This window comes from Sitophilus oryzae, unplaced genomic scaffold (genome assembly GCF_002938485.1).
Source record: "Sitophilus oryzae breed Bouriz unplaced genomic scaffold, Soryzae_2.0 scaffold_494_pilon_pilon, whole genome shotgun sequence".
NCBI classification, from domain to species: Eukaryota; Metazoa; Arthropoda; class Insecta; order Coleoptera; family Curculionidae; genus Sitophilus; species Sitophilus oryzae.
The window spans coordinates 3,773,174-3,799,089 of NW_022147078.1; the positions used below are offsets into that span (position 1 = coordinate 3,773,174).

Genomic DNA, 25,916 nt, shown 5'->3' on the forward strand with positions numbered 1-25,916 from the left:
GGCATTCGTGCAGAACACTAACGTTTTCTGAAATGGTTTTCTGAAACGTGTTGGCAAAATTAGCCAATGAGACCGGCGGGAATCGTACAAGTTTCCAAAGGATATTAAAAAAACACAAGTTCCACCCGTACAAAATTCAGTTGGTACAAGAACTCAACCAAGACGATTCATCGTACATTATCTAGTTTTTGGTAAATTAATTTTAAGACCTACTTTATTACTGGTTGTAATAACGAGAACTCCTATGTGTAATACTATATTATAAGTACCTATTATATTAGAGTATTATTATTATAAGTATTATATTATAGTAATCATATATATTATGAATATATTTTGTGAGATTTTTCTCAATTATTTCTCTTTAATTCTTTAATTTTAAAATATTTTTCCTGACTATTTTTGTGCTATGTGTTGTCCCCATTAGACATTGATCGATTGCAGTACGCTACCGGGCAAGGTTGGAATTATTCGGAAAAGTTTTTGCTAAATTACCGATTAAAAAAACGGTAATTGGAGCGTTTATACTTAATGGGAATCGCGTAATGACCCGTGTATGTCGGTTGGTTCGAAAGTGCGATGTGCCAATAAAATGGCGATATGCGAGGAAGTTGCAGCTTTGAAAAATACAGGTTTTTGTAACACGGTTGTTAACTATTTCTGGTATTAATAGTTGAATTTGTTTTAAAAACATATATGAAAAATTTACTAAAGTTATTTTAAAATAATAATGCAGAATGAACCATATAGTGATTGAATATTGAATGAGTTTACAATACAGTGTGAAGATTTTAGAACTAGCAAATTATGTTAATTCGTTGCCGTCAATTTTTTGGGATTTTCATTTTCTACATGTAAATTTACAAGTTTTGACTTTGTTCTTTGTGAAATCCACATATTTTTCAATGTAAAAAAGTACTGTTTTTCAAAACAACTACCTACTTATATATTTTTCTCCAGCGGCATTCAAAACAGGTTAATTACATTATCGCATTCTTGATCACAGTTTCAGTATTTATTAATTCCAAAATACTATTCACTTGGAAGTAACAAAAGAAGAAGAAACAAGATCATAATAAGATTAAGATAAACAAATGTAAACACAAATAAATGTATGCCGCAAAGACCTCTTGTTTCCAGTGCTAACTCCTGTGTTGCCAGAACTACAGCTTCGCTTCTTTCATGCTTATGCTTCAATTTTTTAAGTTCTTCTTCAGTTAGTTCAACAATATTTAATTCAAGTAGGTCGATCTTTCTATATGTAAATCATTAAATCCTTTTACGTTTTTTTTGATACCATGCAAGCACCTGGATTTGGTATAATTTGTCGTATTGAATTACATATACAGGGTGTTTCAAAACAAATGCGAAAAACTTCAGGGTTTGATTCCTTGTTCAAAATATAGGCTAGTTTGCTTTATCAACATTGGGTCAAAAGTCAACCATTAGGGAGATATTGTAGTACAAAGATGGCGGAAAAATAATGTTTTCATTTCTTATCTTGAAAACGAAAAGCGATAGACTAATGAAATTTTATGAAAGCATTACTGTTATGAAAACACACTTTCTGGTAATTTTTTCACTTTTTTAAAATAAGTGGAAGGGGTTGAAATAAACTACCCCTATCATTCTTGTTAACGAAATTTAAAAAAAAATCTTTTCAAACACATACAAAATTAATTTGGATAGTTTAGTTTATTTAGGAACTTTTTTTATCTCTTGTGTTTTTTTGATAAAACTCACCGATTTGAAATTAAAAAATAAAATGTAAAGCATTACATGTCAGGACAAAAAACATTTTTAAATAAAGAATCAAGTGAGCTGCTGTAATTTTTTTAAGGAAAAAATCTAGTTGGCCGCTGTCACTTTTTAGGATGTTTCTAATATTATTTTATCTGACTTTACTCTACTGCAATATGTTATTATCTTACGATCAATTAATTATTCCGAAGCCTTTTTTCTTTATGTGAAAATGTTTTTTTGTCCTGACCAAACCAAACCAAACCAAACTTTTGTTTTTTAATCCAAAAAAAAGTTACCAATTTTCTCAATTAAAATATTTGTGGTCCTGAAAAGGACCTTCGTTTTCCCATGTTCGTCTAGGTAGGTAATGGGTAAACAGTAAAAAAACAGGATAATGAAATTTAAAAAATTGTTCAAAAGTGCCTCCCTCTTGCATTAAACAATAACCCAAACGATCATAAAATCCCCTCCTCACATTGGATAACATATCAGGGATGACAGTGTCAAAGGCATTAAATATTTTCTGCCTTAACTGCTCCAAGCTTTGAATTTCTTCATGGCCGTAAATTTTAGATTTTATGTGCCCCCATAAAAAGAAACCATTCACCGAGAAGTCAGGTGAAATTAAACGTCAGTCTAAACAAAACTGTCATTTTTGAAAACTTGTCAAAATCATGTCAAAATTTGGACACACGCTAAATGGACTTGATTTTCCTATGTCTCGAAGTCTGTGGACTTTTCTGTATAATCTCACAGTAATTTAATAGAGTGCTCGTCATATTATATCAGCTCGTAGGAGATTAGGAAAAAAAAGATATTTATAGTATAAAAAATTAATTTATTTAACAAAATTTAATTAAAGATGTGACAAAATAGTTACATTTCTATTGGTTCTATCGGACTTTTTTCGACTATATAAATCTTTATTTTTTGTAAACTTTAATGCATAAAATATTTTCAATCTAATAAATAATTTAATGATGTAAATAAGAGGAAATTTCTCACATGGGTGGTCAAATTCTATAGTTTTCATTATATCAAACAGCCTCTGAATGTTTTCTTCAGTGCAAAACTCATCAAAATTTAATATAAATAATTTTTCCAGCCTGTAAATAAAATGAACAAATTTTTCCACTTTCATGATCAAAGGCTTTTAAATGGGTAAATAATTTCGAGTTATCCAGAGATTCGGATTCTTTTGCAAATTTTAGACAAATATCACATTGATGTATTTGAAGACCCTTTTTAATGATGTAGTCAAACATAATTAAAGGCATTTTGAGTTGAAAACATTTCTCAGAGGCTGTTTGATATAATGAAAACTATAAAATTTGACCACCCATGTGAGAAATTTCCTCTTATTTACATCATTAAATGATTTATTAGATTGAAAATATTTGATGTATTAAAGTTTACAAATAAAGATTTATATAGTCGAAAAAAGTCCGATAGAACCAATAGAAAGGTAACTATTTTGTCACATTTTTAATTAATTTTGTTAAATAAATTAATTTTTATACTATAAATATCTTTTTTTTCCTTATAAATAAACACATTTGCATCCCATTTTAAATAAGATATACAAATTACCAAAACTTAGAAATAACAGTTCAAAAGTTCAACAAAAATCCTACATGCGTTTTTAAAAAGAAACATATAACCACGCACTATGTCATTCCAGCAAGCGAATACGACACAGCATAGGTTTCCGGACTAAACGACTGGTGTATTTACACCACTCAATAGGCGTGTCGGGTTTGCCGAGCGGTTTCCGATGCAGTCGTTTTCTTTCGCATCTGTTATAGGTAATTTGTGCCATAATCATAAAAGTCGGATTATAAAATAAAAAGTTATGAAACATCAGACTTAGTCAAATTTTTAGGCTGGCGGAATTTTGTGCCGGGAAGTATATTATTAGTGAAAAGTTTTATTTTAAGATACCACGAATAAAAATAGAGTATACAAAACTTTAAAGACATTAAGCAATAACAAAAACGAAGAAAAAACAAATCGATGTTGGAATCTCCGATTGTAAAAAGCAACGAAACGGGTATACGAACGAGCGACTACGCTTGGGCAATTCCGTTACCAGAAACCCAATGGAATAAACAATAAAAACGGAAAATAAAAGGCGCAAAGAGCGACTCGGTCGTGATCGAGACTCGAGAGAGAGACGAATTATCGATTTCTATCGATCGCTTGCGCAACGGCACTAATTCTCGGCTGCGTTTTGCCGTTTGGATGGATGATGCTTTATCGCGTTTGGTTAAACCGTAATATCCTCAAGTGAAGCTTTCAAACTTCCTTGGCACAAAATAATTTAAAAAAAAAATCAGTATCGATATTTTCAGAATCGATATTTTTCATATCGATATTTTCAATATCGATATTTCTAATATCGATAAAGTAACTTATCGATAAATTTTCTTGGCACAGAAATACTGAAAAAAAACGTTTTTTCTTAGTATCGATAATTTTAGAATCGATATTTTGCAGATCGATATTTTTAATATCGATATATTAAAAATATATAGATACACTGTATACATCCCTACCTTAGCCGATGATTTATCGTGTTTTCTTAAACTGTAATATCCTGAAGTAAGACTTCCTCAAATTTCCTTAGCACAGTACCCATCTATTCAATAAAAATTTTTTTTTGATATCGATTTTTTAGAATCAATATTTTATATACCTATTAATATTTTTAGAATCTATATTTTCAATATCGATAATATAAATATGTATGTACCCAGATGAACTATAAAGATCTTTACCTTTCTGCAGAAGGCACGTTACTTAGTTACTTAGTAGACTGTGATCTTTCGATACTGAATGTCGATAATCAAATATCGATACTAAAAAATATCGATACCAAAAAAATCGAATATATACTTAATATACATATTTAAAGAAATTAAATGTCTTTGTACTATGGTGCACGTAATATCGATAAACCTGTCATATTGATAATATCGATATGCAAATATCGATATTAAAAATATCGATAATCAAAAAAGCTATATTTTAAGCATTAGCAAAATTTTAAGTATTAACAAAAACATCTTTGTCCTAAGGAACACAGATGTTTATTTTTTTAAAACCTATGTTATAAATATCGATTTTTTGAGTATAGATATTTCTAACATCTATATTCATTATCAATATCGATATTCTTTTTGAGTATCTTGAGCTTCTTGAATATCGGTTATTTAAATCTCTGTGCTGTACAGAAATGTTTATTTCTTAAAAACTATATATAGAGAAATTGGAACAATTTCCGTTCGTTGCACGTCATCAATGACATCATGCGTCGTCTTACGGAGTTTGCTGGTGGTCGTATTATGATGTGCAACGGAAGTTATTTTAATTTCCCTATATCTTAAGTATCGATATTTTTAGTATCGATATTAGTAAATATAGAACAAATTTCGATTTTATTACTAAAGGTAGACAATGTCTGTCGAAACCAAGAAAAAAATGAAATTCCAAGGAAACCACAAACAACATTAGCCTCACTTTCGACTACGAAAACAAATAAAAGCAAACAATACCATAAATTTTTGCTTCATAATTTTATTGAACTAGACTATAACGGTGCCTAGACTTGAAAATAGTGTGTCACTCAAAAGTATAGTTCCTCGATCTCTCGTTTTTTTACAGTCAAACAAGTTAAACAAGTGATTTAAAATTGCAAAAGAAACTGAAAATATTGATATAGAGCAATTAACAATGATTGAAATATTTGGCAATGTGTTAGAGGATTTTAGTATTAATGATTGGTACGAGGACATAACCTAACCAATATTTTTTTATTTATTTTGAGATACATATTCAATAATTAAATTAGAAAAATTTCGGATTAAATCCATTTATTTCTCATCCCGTTTTGATGAGTTTCACTAATATTATGGAAAACTAATTTAAATATCATTCAATAATTAATCATATTATTTACTTTTTGGTGTATTTTGACGCTATGGTGATAAATGTTCCAACCAACTGGACAAAATCGGAAGAGCCAACTATTTCAATGATTTTGGATCGCTTGCTATAGTTCTTCGATTTCTTTTTTCTCACAGTTAGTTAGGCCGTATTTACAAAAGCTCGAAACCGGCGGAGCGTGCCTAAAGCCCTGTTTACACTGGAAAGTAGCGAAGGTTTTTAGGTTAAACGGAAGGACAAATTTGCAGTCACGAGATATGGATGTATGTACACAGTGTGCATAAATATAGTTATGTAGTTCGTTCATGCTATTTAGGGACTGATTTTATGTTCATGCATTTTGTAATTAGGAAGTTGAAGTCAAATCATTTTTTTTTCAATTAGAGTCTCAATAGCTGATTATTTTCCCTACATTTTGGCTTTTACATTTTTTTTACATTTTTTTAGCATTGCTACATTTGTGTCCTTTGAAAATGTGATAGAATATACTAAACTCAGTAAAAAATAAAATTATCTATCCGTTGGACGTAAATATTACGACTATTACAGCCAATATTATTTAATAAATTGTACTGAAGCTGTGGTTGGTTCCTTGTGAAACATCGTTGAAATATTAGTATTTTAATAAAGCACGCTTTTAGATGTTTCAAAAAACTTTTAATAAGTTCTTGAAAACTCTTGAAAAAGGCCTAAAAAGCCGAAACATATATGTAGAGTTAAAGTTACTCTTATTAAAAGTTTTTTGAAACATCTAAAAGCGTGCTTTATTAAAATACTAATATTATTTAAATTTGGCAATTTTTTTTTGTGACTTGTGTGATTTTCTTCAAAGTATTTTATTACACTTTCCAAGAAGATCTCATTATACAGAACCAAATATAAATCTCACTACTGCTTGCATTTTTCCTGTTCCTCCATCAAAACTCGTCGTAAAATATGGAGAAAGAAGAGAAAGACGCCACGACCTCGGAACAAGACAATCCGTCTCTCCAATTTATATTTATTCTCTCCCGATCGGGACGTCTCGCCCGCCTGGAGGTCTCCCGTCTTCAATTTGCCGCGACAACGGCAACGAAAATAAATTTAAATGGTAACGAAGTAACGTCTCGGCATTGTTTTGCCGGTTCCTGCGATAAATTATTATTTTCTGCGACGACAAGATGCTTCCTGCTCTACATCCATTTGCAATTCTAGATGTTTTTGCAATTGTAATAGTGTATTAGACCTCAGTGCGGATCTCAGAACTCGAATGGCCAGATGCTACGTCTTCTCTGTGTTACTCTATGGATGTGAGAGCTGGACACTGGATTCACAGACCGAGACGGATGCTGCGAATCTCATGGGTACAAAGGATCACCAACAATGAAGTACTCCAGCGCATGCAGAAACAAAAAGAGATACTGAACACCATCAAGGAAAGAAAAATGCAATACCTGGGTCATATGATGAGAGGTGGTAGATACGAAATACTGCGCCACATAATAGAGGGCAAAGTGCAAGGGAAAAGATCAGTAGGAAGACGCCAGAACTCATGGCTAAAAAATTTGAGGAGATGCACAGTGCTTCGAACATATGGCTCTAGAGGACAAAAATGCAAAACTTCTCTTTTATTGTAGGTAATTTATTCAAACTAGGTTTATTTGACACAAATGATGAGTAGTCTCATTGTACTAAATGATGATGTTCTTAGTCCCACGTTTATGAAAAAAAATCTTATAAATAATAAAAATGTTGGAGCTGTGTTCCATCTAAGCAAATAATAAGTTATAGTATGAAAACGGTGTAAGTATTAAATAAATTCCTGTGATAAAAAAGAATTGAAATAACATTAGAACATGATCCTACAATATAAGCCAATATAAGATAAAAATGTTTTTCTTTAATGAAAAAGAAACATTAATGCTATATTTAATTAAAAAAAAAACAAGATACTATAAATTTACATTAGGACAACAAAATGCATAGATCGTAACTACTCTGATTCAGAAGAATCACTGCTGACAGAATCTTCCAAATTTATAGTATCCAAATCACAGGTAGATGAAATATCCGCACATATAAGATATTTCTGTACATCATTTTCAAATATGTTACTTTTTCGCGTTGTTACTGTTCTTTTTATTGGTATGAGGGGTTCGGATGTTAATAGTTACCTCTTTAATAGACCATATCAATATATTATTTTTTCGTTTTCTTGGGTATGAGGTTTTATAATAAATTGAAAGATGGAAACTTTTTATGCGACGTTTCGCTCCAAAATAGTGGGCTTTTTCAGGCACAAATGGTCTCATTTGAGTGGAATGTTCATCAATATCTAATAAAGAACACATTTTTTGAAATACAAATAATTTTGAGTTCTTGTCCTTATGATCAAGCCAAGTATTAACCAGATCGGCATTGCTTGTCAATTTTACTCCATCTGAAAAGTATTATAAAATAAAGTTCGTCGCAAGCAGACGCAGGTAACTATACAAAAATTAAATGTGTATGAATATGACAACAAAAATATTCAATAAATACGATATGTTTTGATATGTTTTTTTAAATGCCTTTTGAAGTTTGAAAACGTAAAATTTTTATACCCATTTAAGAATCATTTTAAAAAATAAATAAAAACTAAACAATCACGAACTTGTTTAGAAATAAATTTAAAGTACATACCTTGTTTAACAATATCCATAGTGGCTTTCAATTAAGTACGTACTAACTCGTTTACGTTTAACTCCATATACAGAACTACTATAAATGTTATTCTTTTCATTGATATAAGATAATGATCGCAAAATTTATTTTTAGTGAAAATATTTGCTAACAAAAAAACGCTGTTTATGAAAAATAATATACAGGATGGTTGAACATTGCTATAAGTATAAAATTACATATTCCGATATTAGTAAATTTTAACTTTTTTTTCGATTTTTGTCCATTGGACGAAGCACTGTGAGATGGTTTGAACGCTCGTCTGCGGAAATCTTCCGGGCTGCAGTTTCCAGAGCCACACTTGCCATTTGGATCGCCAACCTTCGGCAGGAGAGGGCGTGATAAGAAGAAGAAGAATAGTGTATTGTTAGGTTATGTCTTTTTGCGGACGACACTAGCTTCACTTGGAGGAACAAGGACGCCACGGCACTTCATAGGATTATATCAAATGACTTAATCACCATTAAATCTTGGTGCGATTCGAACCTCCTGAGTCTCAACATTTCTAAAACTAAAGCTTTGTCGTATAAAAACTCGCTGCAGACTTTTGTACTTAACAACACCACCACTGACGTCGTAAAATCTATAAAATTCTTAGGGCTTGTTGTAGACAATTCTCTGAAATGGGACAAGCATATCGACGCATTGTCGAAAAAATTGAGCTCTGCCTGTTTTGCATTAAGATCTGTTTCTAAGGAGCTTAACTTGTCAGTGGCTAGAACTGTTTATTATGCACTTTTTGAGTCGCACCTTAGGTATGCCCTTCCATTCTGGGGTACGTGTTGTGCGACTCAATTTGACCGCATTTTCAAGCTCCAGAAGAGAGCTGTTCGATATTCACTGGGACTAAACAGCAGAACTCATTGCCAGGACTTTTTTAAAAAATTAAAAATATTAACTCTTCCTTCCTTATTTATATTTGTATCCGTTTATCGGCTTCTCAAGAAAGGCCATCTCACACTTATCCACTCAGGAACGCGGAGCAAGATCTTTATCTACCTACCCCACGCTCAGAGTTAGTTAAATGTTCAATATTATACAACTCGAAAAAAATGCACAATCACCTGCCATTTTAAATCAAATCCATAACCTCATTTTCTTCATTTCGCAAAGCATTGAACTCTTATTTACTAGACAAGGCTTTCTACGCCGTAAATGAATTATATTTTGATAATCGTATTTGATCTTGTAAACACTGGTCTAATGTTTGCTATTGCTATATTTACTATAAACTTACTAAATATTTTTGAATATTATTTTTATTTTTTTGTTCTTTCCCAAGAAGCATTTTTTGTTTTATAAGTGTGTTAGGAAACTTCCCAACACCATATTATACAACCTAAACGCATCCAGAATGGTTGTCGTGAGTTATTGGTAACCATTATATAACACTTATATGCCCTAAACGGTCCATTTTATAACTGTTCCTATGGTAACCCTAAACACTCAAGGTGTGCAACCAAAGTCTTGAAAACTTTCTCAACACCTTTATATATCCTATCGAGTTACCGCTATAAAACTGAAAAAGGGTATATAATAGTTATATAGTGGTGGTGAGAAGTTTTCCAGAGACTACCTCCATAGAAATATCGCGCATGCGCGTTTTTTGAAAATATACTTGTTTCTTTCTGACTAACTACTTTAATATTTGCCTCTTTTTTTAACATAAAAAGCAGATATGATCTTATTGCTCCAAGTTGTCCTACACAGATAATCCAGACCAGACACAAAAGAGACAAAATGACGCCATCCCTGTCATAGCCTACAAAAGCGTTTGCATTATGCAAATGACTTTATAGAAATTACTGGTTTAATAACATCTATTGCGCCTATCCAGAGTACTAAATACATATGCGATATTAAATTTACTGTGTGAAAATCAATTTTACCTCCAAAAAACACATGCGCCCCCAAAAGCAGAATTATTTAATAGATTTTTTTATAAACAAAAAAAAATATGGTAAAATTTTTGTAATGAAAGTCAAATTTATTAATATAAATAATAGAACATACGACTTTTTAATACATAGAAATAACTGGCAACTGGCCAAAATATAGTTTTGTACCAGTTTTCAACGTTATCTTAGAAATACTCATTGTAGCCAAAATGAAGACATCAATAATAATGGCGTCCATTATATTTAAAGTGCTATATTACTTTAGGGTCTATAACATACTCATCAACCATTATATAAATTTGGTTACTTAAGGTTGCGTAAATGAGTTTGGGTTATTTAAAACACCAATTTTAGTGTTTTATACAACTAAAGGTGATACAAATCACCATTATAAATGCCGGGGTGTTTATGGCTACTTTTAGTCACCCAGAAAACCTTAATGTAACCCGAGGTGTCGACTGTAGCGACTCCCTGCGAACGAAGTTTAACATTACAGCAATTTGACAGAAAATGTGCAGAAAACAAAACATAACCTCATAAAATTGAAATAATACTGTTTTGGTTCAATTTGATCTATATTTAAAGTGGTAGGAGTTTTCAAAAGAGTTCTAGGGTCCTTTGGTACTTTGGTAGAACAGTTATAAATGAATTGACTATAGAACAAAGCTCTTTAAGTGCAGAATGTGTAATGTTAAAGCGCAAAGCTCATTCTCTTATGTTATGCATTCTTTAATGCCTTAACCAGGCATCTTCCTGTTCCTGATCGTTTTGGCAACTTTCTGTTGGAAATATCTCAGGTCGATCCTGATCTCTGCTTGTGGATGGTAAATTTGCATGTTGGCTTTCAATATTGGTAGATGTAGTTTGAATGAGGTTTGGATTATTCCTATTTTTTTAAACTCTGAAGAACCTTCCTTTTGAACGTAGATGTATTTTTGTGTTTTGTCCGGTTTATTTTTTTATTATTTATTATAATACCGAATTGCTTTGCTTGCCAATATATTATTTGTTTTGATTATATTAAAAATTTGAGGTTATGTCATTAGGTTTGATATTCGGCAACTACAGGTTATATAAAGCATGCAACCATTTGAAAGGTGCAAAAAAACCGATTTGAGGGAGCAATTATATAACTTGTAGTGTTATTGGTTACATAATGGTTCTTAATAACACCTTTAATTATATAGTGTATATCTTGCGTACCTTTCTAACACCTAATACCAGAAGTTATATAAAATAGATGTGAACACCTTTATAAAACCTTACTATAAAACCTTTAGTAACAAGAACCTCTAGTTTTATAAGGAAAGTGATAAACAACATTTTAAGGTTACTATTAGTGATAAGTGACCAACGCTACACTTATATAAATCAAAACACTGTAAGATACCAATGAGACATTTATTAAACCTTTATATAACTAACCTTGAGGATATATAACCTAAAGGAACTTAAAATGTTACTTGGGTTGGCATTGTAAACATTTATAAATGTTTATTTTAAACAATGTAATTTGTATACTTGTTTTGTATTATCTTTTGTTTGTTTGTTTGTGTACCTTGTTTGAAATTGAAACCACTAATTTATTCCACTAATTGCGAGGTTCTGAATGAAGCTGAAGAATTAAGATTTTTTCTTATCCACGACGCTGTTACAGGGGGGGGTCAAATGTACCCTGAGTTGCTTCGAGATAAAGACAGTACAGCTGTGCTCAACTTGGCAGACCCTATAGTAGTTAATAAAGCATCATCAACAATTTTCAACTTTACAAATATTTATGAAGCTTCAAAAATGTACAGAAAATTGTTACGGCCGGTAAATCTGGCAATGTTTAGCCTATAAAACCATTCGCCGAATATACGGGGCTCTTCAAAACGTCCTTGTCTTTGTCCTTGTGCCTAACAGTATTACACAATGCCATCCACCTTAATAGCCTGGTGTTCCACATGCATAATTACGTGGAAATTAGACGAATATAATGGGGCCTGTATGGTTAAGAATTATTCCCATAGACCGTAATTAGAATGTACCGTTTCAAGCTTTTGATTCGTTTGACTGAAGAATACACAGTAAGAAAGAAAGAAAAAATAACAGAAGACCGGATTGTTTTTTTTTGGAACCGTCTAACTGGATTTTGTTTTGTCGGTATTTAATTATGGATATATTTTTTGTGTTCCTTTCAGTTGCTAATTATGGTTACATAATTAAAACTTCTTCTTTTTTATACAGATGATTAAAGAACTAACGCTTCTTTCTTTCAATAGACAAATCAAAATGGTTTATAAATAATCTGGGGGCACGGCAGTACCCCGCCAAGTCGAGCACAGCCGTACCATCCTTTTCTCGAAGGTATCAGCGGCACTTTTTGACCACCCTGTAACTTCGTTGTGGATAGAGCAAGAATATTAATTTTCACTACACATGAGGACGTACTATGGCTGCCTAGATTACCAAAATATCTAGTAATTATACCTCATATTTTATGAATTATCGCTTGTCAAATTTCTTTAATTTCGACATTGACTCACTGACAGATCATGAAAATTCTAACGTACTCTAGATCATGAAAATTCTAACGTACTCTCTAGATGTGTCACAAACTTCAAATTTTGAATTTAAGGTAGCTTTAAGCTTATACACAAAGGAAAAAATGAAAAATCTCGAAATATCCTTATGGACTAAAAGTTAGCTGTCTAGCCGCTACCAGTTACTGACTTTCCTGTCACGAAAAAGGTAGAAAACTGTGTAACAGTCAAATTTCCTCGACCTCTGTGTGCTAGCTCATAAATTATCGCAAATAACTATTATTTTTGCATCATGTTTACTATAATTTTGTTGTTAAATATTATTTTATTTAAATTTTACGATTATGCAACCCGTTATACACCGCGACATTATATAGCCACAGAATATTGTCACTGGATACCGCCCAGCATTAGAATTTTTGTCCATCTCTCTATATCTTTGGTCATCACTTGTCCCTTGTCACTGTCAGATCAAATCAGATGTTTTTGGATTTATTTATCCTTTGTTTTGGTATTGAAATTTTATATTTATCAGATAAAATGTCGTAGTTAAATTGTTTATTTTTGATGTGGATCGCAGTGTGCAATTCGTTCATTTAATTGTGGGAATTTGTGAGTTAAGGTTTGACAGTTCGTTCATTGACCGGATATGAAATATGACAATAGAAAATATTCTAGAACATCGTTTTTTTTATTTATGCCTTTTTGTGAGTTGGACTAGTCAAGATATATAGTTCTCTATCTATATCCTGGAGGGAGATTTCCGGTTAAAATCTGATTTTGTGAAGGAAATCGAATCCTTGCATCACTTCTTGTGTACTCCCCGACCGAGAATATCGTCGTGAAGAACTGGCTGCCGTTTCGTGAAGCATTCCCTGTTGGCGAATAGCAGGTCTTCGTAAAGAAGGATTAAGGCTTCCGAAACATATTTGGTCAGAGACGTGGTTGGATTTTGTTGAGTTTACATGGACCACCGACCAATTTCCGTAAGGGATTAAATAGCCAAATTCTCCGACCGATATTCCGATTCCACGTGCCCAAGAAGTCCGCGAATAGTTCAAAGGTATGCTATAATTTTTCTGCCTATTCTAAGTCAATGCTCAACTGATTTTTGTTCATATTGTTGTCTGGTTTTCGATTTTTCCACGCCCACGTGGTGTAGAAAGATTAGTTGAGTGTTATCTTTCTTAAGTCTTATTTGGTTGTTCGTAATTGTAGAGCAAGGAGACCGATCCAGACCGTACAGCACAGAACAGTCCAGAATTCCATCCGTTCCTGTTGCCCGTGTGTAGAGTTACCCGTTGGGCATCATAAACCCTCATTGAGGTAAAGTTCAGATTTGATTAGTCCTTCTTTATTACCTTCACTCCTACACGTTGTGCTAGTCCTTGTTCTATAATTGAGGCTCTTTTCTAAGACAACCAATATTATTTAGGGTTTTTATGTTCACCATTTGAAATATCAACACCTACCTTTCACCTGTACCGCTGCTGACATCCGTGGGCTCCAGTGACAGTACACCGAGCTGCTGTACACCGCCTTAGCAACCCTGTAGCTATACGCCGTAGCTCAGCCGGAGGAAGTTTTCAAGTATATCATATCGAGTAGAGTAAGACAGTTTAGATTAGTACAATATAGATTTCATTTGTGTAAACCACCCTGTTTGTATCTAGTATTAAGTTAGATAAGGGGGTTTGACGTCATAGGTTTAGTTATTGCATTTAATTTAAAATTCCATTTTCTTTTCCAACCTTTCGATTTAAATAATTTCTTAACATAATATTACATTTTACATTTCATTCGTTTTTATATATATTTAATTTTTTAATATTTTAATAAATTGCTTAAATATTTTTAGTAGTATTATTTACAGTCTAGTCTCATAGTTAAGTTAGAGTCACTTAAGTTTAACGAGTTATAGCATATTTGAAGTTCATGGTAGTTGCACTCAACAGTTCGAGGTTAGTGTTGAAGTCTACTTAATAGTTACATCTTTATTGCCGAGTTCATAGAGTATAATCTCGTGGCGCCCTTTTATTAATATCTTTGAATCCCGACCACCCGGCTGTTAAAATTAAAAAGCTAGTGGCCTCTATGTAACTCATTCTGCATTAAGTAAACTTGTGTTTTATTGAACTTCGAATTAGATAGGGCGTGGCAACTGGAATTAATCGAAGCGGTCTCTTCTGATTTTATTAGTATATCAATGTACCAACAATAATTAAAATTCATAATCAAGGATTATGAATTTTTTCTAGTCAAACGTGAGGAATCTCCCCACGAGAGATGGCACATGTTTTTTTTTAAATACCCTGTATAATGATATTTTCGTGTACTGGCTATTTAAATCCGTGTATTTGTATATGCCGGTTGTTTACGATATTCCCCGATGGTAGCAGCACCGGCGAAGAATGCACCGAACCTGTAGTATGAGAGAAATACTTTTAATAGAGTGCAATATCTGAACAACCTAGGTAACCTTGCCCTGTCTGGTCGAGAAGAACTATAAAAACAAGAAGACTAGGGCTCTCTTCGTGTTGTTCGTCTTTCGGTACGAAAATTGGCGCGATGGTTCGCGATGGCGGGTATTCCGCTCCGGCCGCAAAAGGCCGAGAATAGTTTTCATGGCCGACGGCATTTTAAAGGTCGTTAGCTTCGCGGAGGCCGTTCAATGAGCTACGGACGAGCAGAAGAACGAACGAAATACTGAGAAGAAGTCCCGATAGGATAAACGCCAAGACGTTAGAGAACAAAAACTTGACCTCTTATTGAGAAATCGTCTGGGTATTGGTATTTTGCCACTGAAAGAGAAATCTGAAAAATAAAAAAGATATTTTTGTGATGCCCGAAATATATTTTTGTAATTTAAAACTACTTCGAATAAAGCAAAAGCCTAACGTTTAGAAAATACAACTTGACATTGACAAAATTTCACCTGAAGATTTAAACACTTACTTTGTTAATGTGGCTAAAAAATTTGTGAACACCATAACTCCTTCCCATGATTCACTTTCATATCTCCCTAAAGGAAATGAGAATTTACACTGTTTCTTTTTCACGCCCGTAGCATTAGATGAGCTCCGTAGTACAATTAATAGTATTAAAAACAAATCCTCATCTGGGACTGATGGGCTTACTCTCAAAATGTTCTCTGAACTTCCTGAATGCACATTAATCCATCTTACTACTTTAATTAACGAGTCATTCCAAAAAGAAGTTTTTCCAAACTGCCTTAAGACAGCTATAATTATTCCTCTGTATAAAGGAGGTGATAAAGATGAAGCTTCGAACTATCGCCCAATTGCACTCCTGCCCACATTATCTAAGATCATTGAAAGATTGGTTAAAAAAAGGTTTCTATCTTTTCTCCTTAAATATAAAATACTTTCTACCCATCAATTTGGATTTCTAAGTAACAGTTGCACAAATGATGCTATGTTCGACCTTTTTAATAATGTATACTCTAGCCTGAATAACCATCACTCTACAGCTACAATTTTCTGTGATTTCTCTAAGGCTTTCGATTCTGTAAATCATAATATCTTAATTAACAAATTGCAATACTATGGATTCAGGGGAGTGCCGCTCGAATGGCTTAAGTCGTATCTTGGCAACAGAAGGCAGCTTGTGAGGATTGATGCGTCTATGTCTTCTTGTAAGCCTATAGAATGTGGTGTTCCTCAGGGATCAGTACTTGGCCCTATTTTATTTCTGGTGTTTATCAACGGCATTGCAAGTCTAGATATTAGCGGTAAAATCTGCGTCTTTGCGGACGATACTAGTTTTACTTGGAGCGGCCCAGATGTTGCGGCACTATATAATACTATATCCAGTGATTTACGCACCATTAAGTCTTGGTGCGATTCTAATCTCCTGTCAAAAAAGTTTTGTCATATAAAAGTACTATACAACCTTTTGTACTTAATAACACCACCATTGACGTCGTGGACTCTGTGAAGTTCTTAGGACTTGTTCTAGACAACTCGTTAAAATGGCACTTTCACATCGAAGCTCTATCAAAGAAACTAAGCGCCAAGAGCGGGAGCGGCCCAGATGTTGCGGCACTATATAATACTATATCCAGTGATTTACGCACCATTAAGTCTTGGTGCGATTCTAATCTCCTGTCAAAAAAGTTTTGTCATATAAAAGTACTATACAACCTTTTGTACTTAATAACACCACCATTGACGTCGTGGACTCTGTGAAGTTCTTAGGACTTGTTGTAGACAACTCGTTAAAATGGCACTTTCACATCGAAGCTCTATCAAAGAAACTAAGCGCTGCCTGTTTTGCGCTAAGATCAGTTTCTAAGGAACTTAACTTCTCAACCTCTAGAATAGCCTATTATGACCTTTTTGAGTCACATCTTCGTTATGCCCTTTCATTCTGGGGTACTTGCTGCGCGACAAAATTTGATCGTATTTTCAAACTTCAAAAGAGAGCAGTTCGATACTTATTGGAATTAACCAGTAGAACTCACTGCCAGAATTTCTTTAAAAATTTCAAAATACTGACTCTTCCTTCCTTATTCGTTTTTGAATCCGTTTGCTTAATCCGCAAGCACATATTCTCTATTCCGGAAAGGCCTTCTCACAACTATCCACTTAGGAATGCAGAGCACGATCTTTATCTGCCCCGAGCTCTGAACTAGTTAAAGGTTCAATACTGTACAATGCCAAGAAAATGTACAATCATTTGCCTTCGAATATCAAGTCACTTTCATTCTTTCCCGCATTTCGCAAAGCTCTGAAATCATACTTACTGGAGAGAGCCCTATATGCGGTAAACGACTTTTTTGTTGATGTTTAATCATGAACAATTTTGAATTTTAAAATTTTGATCATCTCACACGCTGGTTAAAGGTCTAGTATTTAATATTTAATATTTTATAACTCTTGATTTTATGATATATAACATGATTTTATTCGTTTACAATTTTCCTTTTGTAAAATTTTCTAGATACGCCTGTGTTCTGCAATGTCTATATATGTTTTATTTGTAATTTTATGACGTTATTTTTTTTTTAATTGATTTGTATTGTATGACAGTTCTTTTTTATTATTTGTATATTTGTTTCTGTGCTTTTTTGTTTTGTGAATGCTTTGTCGATGAAGCTGTTTTGGCTTTTTGTACAATAAAGCGTTGTTTTTTTTTGGTCTCTGAATTACTCGTAGGTATCATGCTGTAATTCTCCTGGTCCATCTCTTGTCCGTTTTTCGTCATGTCTATTGCCACTTGAGGCATTTGGTTCTGTGAATGACCTTTATTACCTGGGTCTTTTGTCATATCCACTCCTTGGATATCCTTAAGTCTCCAGGTTTCGCATGCAAGTTTTACACTGACGCCCCTCTTGACGCCCCCCCACGATTTGACGGTTCGGTGATCCATGAGCGCAGATGCGCACACGAGACAATGAGAGAAAAATGATAACGAAGCTTGGAGCATCGTAACTCGGACCGTTTTATATTTAAATTTAAATGGGTTGTAAATCCATTCGGACTGGTTCTGGTGTTTTATTTATTTTAAGAAAATAAGAAGTAATATTTAAATTAACCCAGATATGCCCACTGTCCTTCTAGAAGGACATTTTACAGGTCTCTATTTTAACAACGCTTATCATAAATCAGACGGTTCCCGTTAGATGGAATTATGTTATTTTTCGTGTTTAAGCTATAAACTGTATGTTTAGTATGAACCAATACGTTTTTTGAACGTTTTTTTGTGAATATTTGAGTTTTAGTAAACGCTATGGATGTTCACTACGACTTCAGAATAATCGGGTAAGTTTATTTAAAATTGGAAGGCATAATCATCCAGTAGGGTTTTAAAATTAGTTAATAAATAGTGTCATTACATTATTAAAATAAGGTTATGTTCATATCTGCATTTTGTTTGCGTCCACGTGGGTGGAAATACGGGTGTCCTTCTAGAAGGACAGTGGGCCAATATACTGCATTTTTTTAGGCGAGACACACTTGCTGATCTTCTTTCGGTCTTGGAAGAAGACGAAGACGACCTCGGTATCAATCCAGTGGATATTGTAATTATGCCACCAACTAACTCCTGCGAAGTTTTAACCGATGAAGATTCGGGCGATGAGGACGTTGTCGACGTCAACAATTTACCAACTGCTCAGCTTCGAGCAGAAGCCGAATTGTTCGCGCATAATTCCGACGACGAATGGGAAGATGAAGACAAAATCCCACTGTCAGAGTTGCGTAAAGGATTGTTGTCTAAAAGGCACTATGACGAGATCAAGAAAAAAACGTACAAGTGGGAAAAATTCGACATAAAAAATGCACGTCTTGAAACTGAATGGCCCAATTTTGTTTTGCCATCGAGCAATCTTTCACCTATACAGTTATTTGAAAACTTTTTTGACAAGGAGATAATAGACATGTTTGTTTTTTACACTAATAACTACGCAGCTAGTAAAAACAAAAGGTCCGATATTGCCCCAGAAGAAATCAAAGTTTTTTTTGGAATACTTCTCTTGAGTGGTTACGTTTCGGTTCCAAGACGCAGAATGTTTTGGGAAAATTCGTCTGATTGTTATAATAATATAGTGTCTAATTCCATGTCTCGAAACCGTTTTGAACATATTTTGTCAAACATACATTGTTGCGACAACAATAATTTGTATAAGAACGATAGATTTGCTAAGGTTCGACCCTTTTTTGATAAAATAAATAGTCGATTTCTTGATTTTGCCCCAATTGATGAGTTTCATTGCGTCGACGAACCTATGGTACCTTACTTCGGTCGTCACGGCTGTAAACAGTTTATACGAGGCAAGCCATTGAGGTATGGGTATAAACTATGGGTTGATGCTTCAGCTATTGGATATATAATCTGGTATGAACCATATCAGGGCGCAAAATCTGAGATCAAGGATTGCTACAAAAACTTAGGGTTGGGGCTTTCTGTTGTATTGGAGTACACTGATGTTTTACGTTCGAAATTAGAACTCCCGTAAGTATTTATTTCGATAACTTTTTCACCACTTTGCCCCTAACAGAGAAAGGCGTGAGGGCTACGGGGATTATAAGAAAAAATCGGCTAGGAAATTGTCAGTTGGCGTCTGATGCAGACCTCAAGAAAAATCGAGGAGATTTTGATTTTAGAACATCCAAAGTAATTCTATAGTTCTTGTTAAGTGGTCCGATAATAATATGGTGCATATGGCTTCAAATTATTATGGCGTATTTCCATTACATCAGGTCACTCGCTATTCTCAAAAAGAAAAAAAAAAGAATGCCTGTGCAACAACCACAGAATATAAAAAAAATATAACATCAGTATGGGGGGTGTGGATCGGAGCGATCAAAATATCAGCCTATATCGTGTCAGTATTAGAGGCAAAAAATGGTATTTTTCCCTGATAACACACTTACTCGATGCAGCTGAGCAAAACGCATAGCAACTTCATCGCAAACAGGGAGGCAAACTCGATCATTTGGCATTCCGAAGAAATGTTGCCACGTCTCTTATTCAAAGTAATAAAGAAGACAGGGGGCTTAATTTATGTAGAAGGCTTAAAATATCACCATTGGAAAACGTGGAAACGAGGTATGACAGATTGGATCACCTAATTGAAGAGCAAGATAAACAAACGAGATGCAGGGTGTGTCATAAAAAAGTGTCAACAAAATGCCGAAAATGTAACACTTCATGTGCGCTGTTTCATTACTTATCATACTCGTCCATAATTAAGAACTCTTTGTCGTTTTTACTTTGTGATTTTATTTTAGTTTTTTTTAATAAAATAAATTCTAAATAAAAAAATGTTTTAATTGCCCACTGTCCTTTTAAAAGGACACCCATTATTTATGGACCCACTACCATAGGATTTTTTTCCCAATTTTTGTTGGTTGTTTTGTGCCATGAGGTATCCAACTAACAAGAATTTAAGTTAAATTTAGACACAAAATTTGTTTGGGCATATCTGGGTTAAAAGTGAATAAAAATTAAGTAACAAAAAAGAATTATTGCGGATGTTCTCCTACCTTATTTCCAAGTCAGCTCCTTGAACGTTCTTGCACTTTCTCGTGGATAAAAGTCTTAATTTCTTCGGATATCGCGATACAGTTGAGTCTGCGGCGGACTATATCGAAATCACACTCGGAGTCGTAGTTTACTGCCCGAGGCGCAATCGCGTAGCGGGCAAACATTATTTATTATAAACAAAAAAATTATGCGCGAAATTAAATTTATAAAATACCGAACACGGGTCCTATGTGAGCTCGATGAGCCCCATCTTTTCCTGCACAACAAAACCCCATCATCACTGAATCAAATCAAAAATTCGTCCGATTTAAATGAGATTTGGTATGTCGATAGATTGGACCAAGGCCAACTTGACCGTGTACGATACGTGTCACTGTGACAGTTAGTTTTGATGTAAAAATCGTTAAAAGTTGATATCGTCCGATCGTAACCAAATTTAGTGGGTAGGGTGAGACTGAGGATTTGATATTGAAGAAAAATGTGGGTCGATTTCGGCATAATTGGGGACGGGCTACAGCATGACGCTTTCGACGTTTCGATGGACTAAAGCATCAAGATTTTTCTTAATTATGGGTCGATTGGAACCAAATTCGACACGTGGATAGAGGTACCCGAATGGAGTACTCAGACGGACAGACGGACAGACGTGAGAAGAAGTTTCACTTTTTACAATTTTTTTAAGATTTCTGTTTTTGTGGCGAAATACCAACGATTTTTTCAAGAAACCTTACTTTGCATGTGTATTACATTCGTATTGTTCAAATAAAAAATGAGTTTAATATATTCTTCCATGTAATACGCTTTCACTTTTACAAATTATCGATGTTTCCTATATGGAAATCCGTTGTTAAAAATGAAGGATAGATTTGTTACGATTTCTCCACCCGTATATGAAATTTTCAGCCGTTCATGAACCATCGTCCGGATTTACTTTCAATTAATCAAACAAATCTCAAGCTGTTCCTTGATATTAAAACCTATCAGAAAGCATGATTTTACGCAAATTTTTATATTTTGTAACCGCTGTTTCTCAGACATATTTCGTATAAAACCATTCAAATTTTACAAGGAACTCGTTGAAATATTGTATGAAGTTTTATTAATTTGGATCTACAACAATTCAGTTAACAAAACCGATGATTTCACATCAACTATTTCTTGGCTGTACTTGGAAGCAGCAGTGAACATCAGTCTCCATTATAAAGCCCACTCTGAACTCAAAAAACAAATTTCTCTTTTCATTCTCTACCAACTACAGTTCTTTATAGACACCCCGTATGTTTCCAGCGGTAAAAACGGCATAACCTAATTTTAAATAGACATTTTTATAAACGAAATATAGAAGTTCCCTCACGAAAGGGTCGTAAAAAATGCAGGATCTCTCCTTTAATTGAGACGTGTGGAGTAAGTTAGGAGGAGGTAAAACGTTTTCGATAGGAGCGGGTAAAAAATTCAGGAGCATCGACGTAATATTTCCTGGTCCAGTTCGTGCCATAGATCCAGCAATTCCTTGGGGATTCTTCTTAAAAACCGATAAGTATATACTAAAAGTGTACACGGTCTGTCTCTTTAAGTTTGGATGTTTATATTTTGCAGGCGAATTAAATTTTTACTAAATAAGTTAGAAGCAGGAAACAAAAATGTCTTTTCTGGAACTACTAGTTTTTCAAAAGTAGGGTTTTCTTCATGATGGATGTTAAATAGATATCCATCATGGAGAAATCCATCTTGTTTCGATACTTCCATAATCTGGAATGGAACCGATAGTTGGATTCCTTTCTCAATCATCTCAATACACAAAATGACTCTATCAATTTGACGATTGAGAAGGAGAAAAACCTCTGTCTCTCTGTATTTAAATAAAAAATGGTAAACCATATTTTATTTAAATTAAATGGACAGCGACAAGGTAGTGAAAAAATTCTGCTCTATTAAATAAAATACTATAAAATTTGCATATTACACCGGTTTAAGAATAATAGACTAGATGGTATATCTCTCCTTGTAATTTTGCCGAATATACCGCGGAGGAAAAAGAAAGTGGACCCATCAACAAGCGATATTACGTAAAAATGTAAATGACCTGTGACCTGCCAGAATTATGAGACCGGTTTGGTATAAATATACAGAGTCCTTGAAGTAGCACACCTATAAACTTGAGCTATTCATTTTTATCAGTAGTACTGCATGAAAATACTTACAAGAGGATTTTTTTATTATTGACACTCAGAAAAAATGAATTCTTTGTAAAAATGTTTGTTCTTAAATGGTCCGAAAATTCCTTTTATATTTTTCCGAATTACCATACCGTTTTACAGAGAAAATTAAAAAAAACGTAAATAAAATGAGAAAAATTTATGATTAACTAGCGTTTGTGTCGAATTAATCATTTGTAATGGTGATGATAAAGCAAAGCAAGAATTTCCATTAACATACAAACTGGATAAAATTTTCTCACATTTATGTCAGCATGAGAAAAAACAATATGGCGATATTATTATATAATTTGGTAATATTTGAGAGGTAGTTTCATCTCGCTGGAATTTGACTTTCGAAAAATCCGTTTGCCAAAAATAAGCTTATTACGTCAAGCAGTTTAAGCAGAATCGTGGTTAAGAAATTACCCAGCTTTTTGGAACACCCTGTATGACTTTTAAAAAATTTCAAAATATGTAAAAAAACAAATAAATTATGCTTGCCCAAGCGTTTTCCCGAAAGACTAACCGTTTTTTAAATAACAAATATTGCAATATTTGAGGGGCGTTTTCATCCTCTTGGAATTTGAGATTCGAGAAACCCTTCCTTATCGAACCTCTACACCCCACAGTCAATCCGTTTGCCAAAAATCAGCTTTAAACGTCAAGCAGTTTAAGCAGAATCGTGATTAGTCATATTTTATGAAACACCCTGTATAAATTTATAAAAAATCTTAAAATATGTAAAACAACAAAATAAAATATACGTGTTTAAGAGTTTTTCCGAAAAACTCACCGGTTTTTAAAGAAAAATATTTTAATATTTGAGGGATAGTTTCACCCTCTTAGAATTCGAGTTTCGAAAAATCTCTTCTTATCGAACCTCTACACCCTAAAGTCAATCTGTTTTCCAAAAATCAGCTTTTTACGTCAAGCGCTTTAAGCAGGATCGTGATTAATCAATGACCAGATTTTTCGAAACACCCTGTATACATTTCTAAAAAATCTGAAAATATATATAAAAACAAAATAAAATATAGGTGTTTAAGCGTTTTTTCGGAAACTTAACGGTTTTTTGAATAAAAAATATTGTAATATTTGAGGGGTGGTTTCACCCTCTTGGAACTGGAATTTCGAAAAATCCCTTCTTATCGAACCTCTACATCCTAGAATCAACCTGTATGCCAAAATTGAGCTTCTTACGTTGAGTGATTTGAGCAAGATCGTGATTAATCAGTATGTCAGTCACTTAAGGATTTTATATATCAGTATAGATTTAAAAATATCAAAAGTTTGATTGTAAGAATGTAAAATTTAACAATAAAGAGCATAAGGGAATATTTTTGCTAAAACAAATTGGAAAAAAAATCTAACCTCGAACGTATTCTTGCTTTGAGAATATGCCAAACGCATAATTCAATACTAGATCATTTTGAAGCAAGCGATTCCATTTTTTGAAATCTCAAGACAAGACAAATATACTAATTTAAGTAATTCTGATCAAGAATTCCATATTCATAGCCATAAAAAGATATCTACTTGAGTATACAAATCTAAAATATATGCTCAAATTAAAATTAATAACATTAAACCAAGTATTTTTCTTTTTGGTTGTATAATATTTCGAAAAAAAAACAAACAGACACAAACCACCAGCAGATAAATCGTCGGTTTTATTGACGCGTAATGAAAGAAAAAGTGGCAAGCCTTAAGAAGAAATTACGATCCTGATCGATAAAAGCGTTTACTGCTCGGCGGGAGGCGTTCGTGGAGTAAAAGGGGATTAGAAACGGCACAGCCTTGAATGGGGAACGACAAACAGCTCGGAGATCCATTTACATACCCGCTTAACCTTTGGAGATAACGCCCTCGCTACTCCATTCCTAAGAAAACGTCTCTATTAGCAAAACAACGACAATTCTTTTTTCGGACTATACTTCTTGGACTGCTAATAATATTATAATAATTGTGGTCATTATATAGTTAGTATTTCCTTCAAAAAAGTCCTGTGGCCTGTGGGTATTTTAATTAATATATAGTTTAATTGATATCACATATAGGAAGTTTTTTACTAAGAAAATAACAGTAATAATTCCTGAAATAAATGTTATGTCTATACTGTTGTATTTATAAAATCTTTGAGTATTATTCTCTTGACTCTATGCTAATATATTTATGGAAACTAATGCGAGTAAAGCTGCCATTAAAATTCCACGCAATTAAGTAAACAATTATATGCTAAACGATTAATATACCCTTCGCAGAAAGAAAAAGTAAGATATCAAGTCGTAGATTTTTCATTAGCGTTCATTGACAACTTCATGGTAATTCCATTAGCATTGACTCGATACCTCGAGATGACTAAGCTATAAAAGTATGTTTATTTTCGGAATTTTTGCACGTAGAAACCTTACCACGCACAGGGTCTTTGATTGGCATGAAAATTGTGTATTTTATTGATTATACAGGGTGTCTCAGAAACAAGCGCCATAATCTGCCCATAAGAAACATATTTTTTCTTTGCCATTTTTAAAATAAATTGATAATAACCAAGTTATTTAACTTGGAAAATTTATAAAAATAAAGGTAACATTTTGAGAGTCGCCAGCAGCAATTGATTAGTAGTAGGAACTATCGAATGAATACTATCGAAACATTCGATAGTTGCAATTAATTCGAATAATTCGATAGCTAGTAAGAAAACATTCGTTGAAAACTATTCGAATAAAAATTATTGAATAGATGCGTCATCTGCCTTGACACAATCGCCAATTAAAAAAAACTACTATTTTAGTATTTTAAATATTTTAATAAACGCAAAAATAGTACAGTATTTATACGGCGAAGTTATAAAAATTTGGAAGAACTAATAATGCACTGACGCACAGAAAAATCAAACG

The 25,916-nt window shown here is 33.4% G+C and overlaps 2 protein-coding genes across 2 annotated transcripts in view; both read left to right on the plus strand.

The window, feature by feature from the left end:
* LOC115886677 overlaps positions 1-25,916 on the plus strand; it is a 189,672-nt gene that overhangs the window by 130,798 nt on the left and 32,958 nt on the right. The window lies entirely within an intron of this gene.
* LOC115886676 (piggyBac transposable element-derived protein 3-like) lies at positions 18,861-19,790 on the plus strand. The gene has a single exon (XM_030905930.1). It carries the CDS (start codon positions 18,861-18,863, stop codon positions 19,788-19,790), a length of 930 nt encoding a protein of 309 aa, XP_030761790.1.

Coding starts and splice junctions, on each gene's coding strand:
- LOC115886676 (XM_030905930.1), top strand. CDS start 18,861: ATGCCACCAACTAACTCCTGCGAAGTTTTAACCGATGAAGATTCGGGC.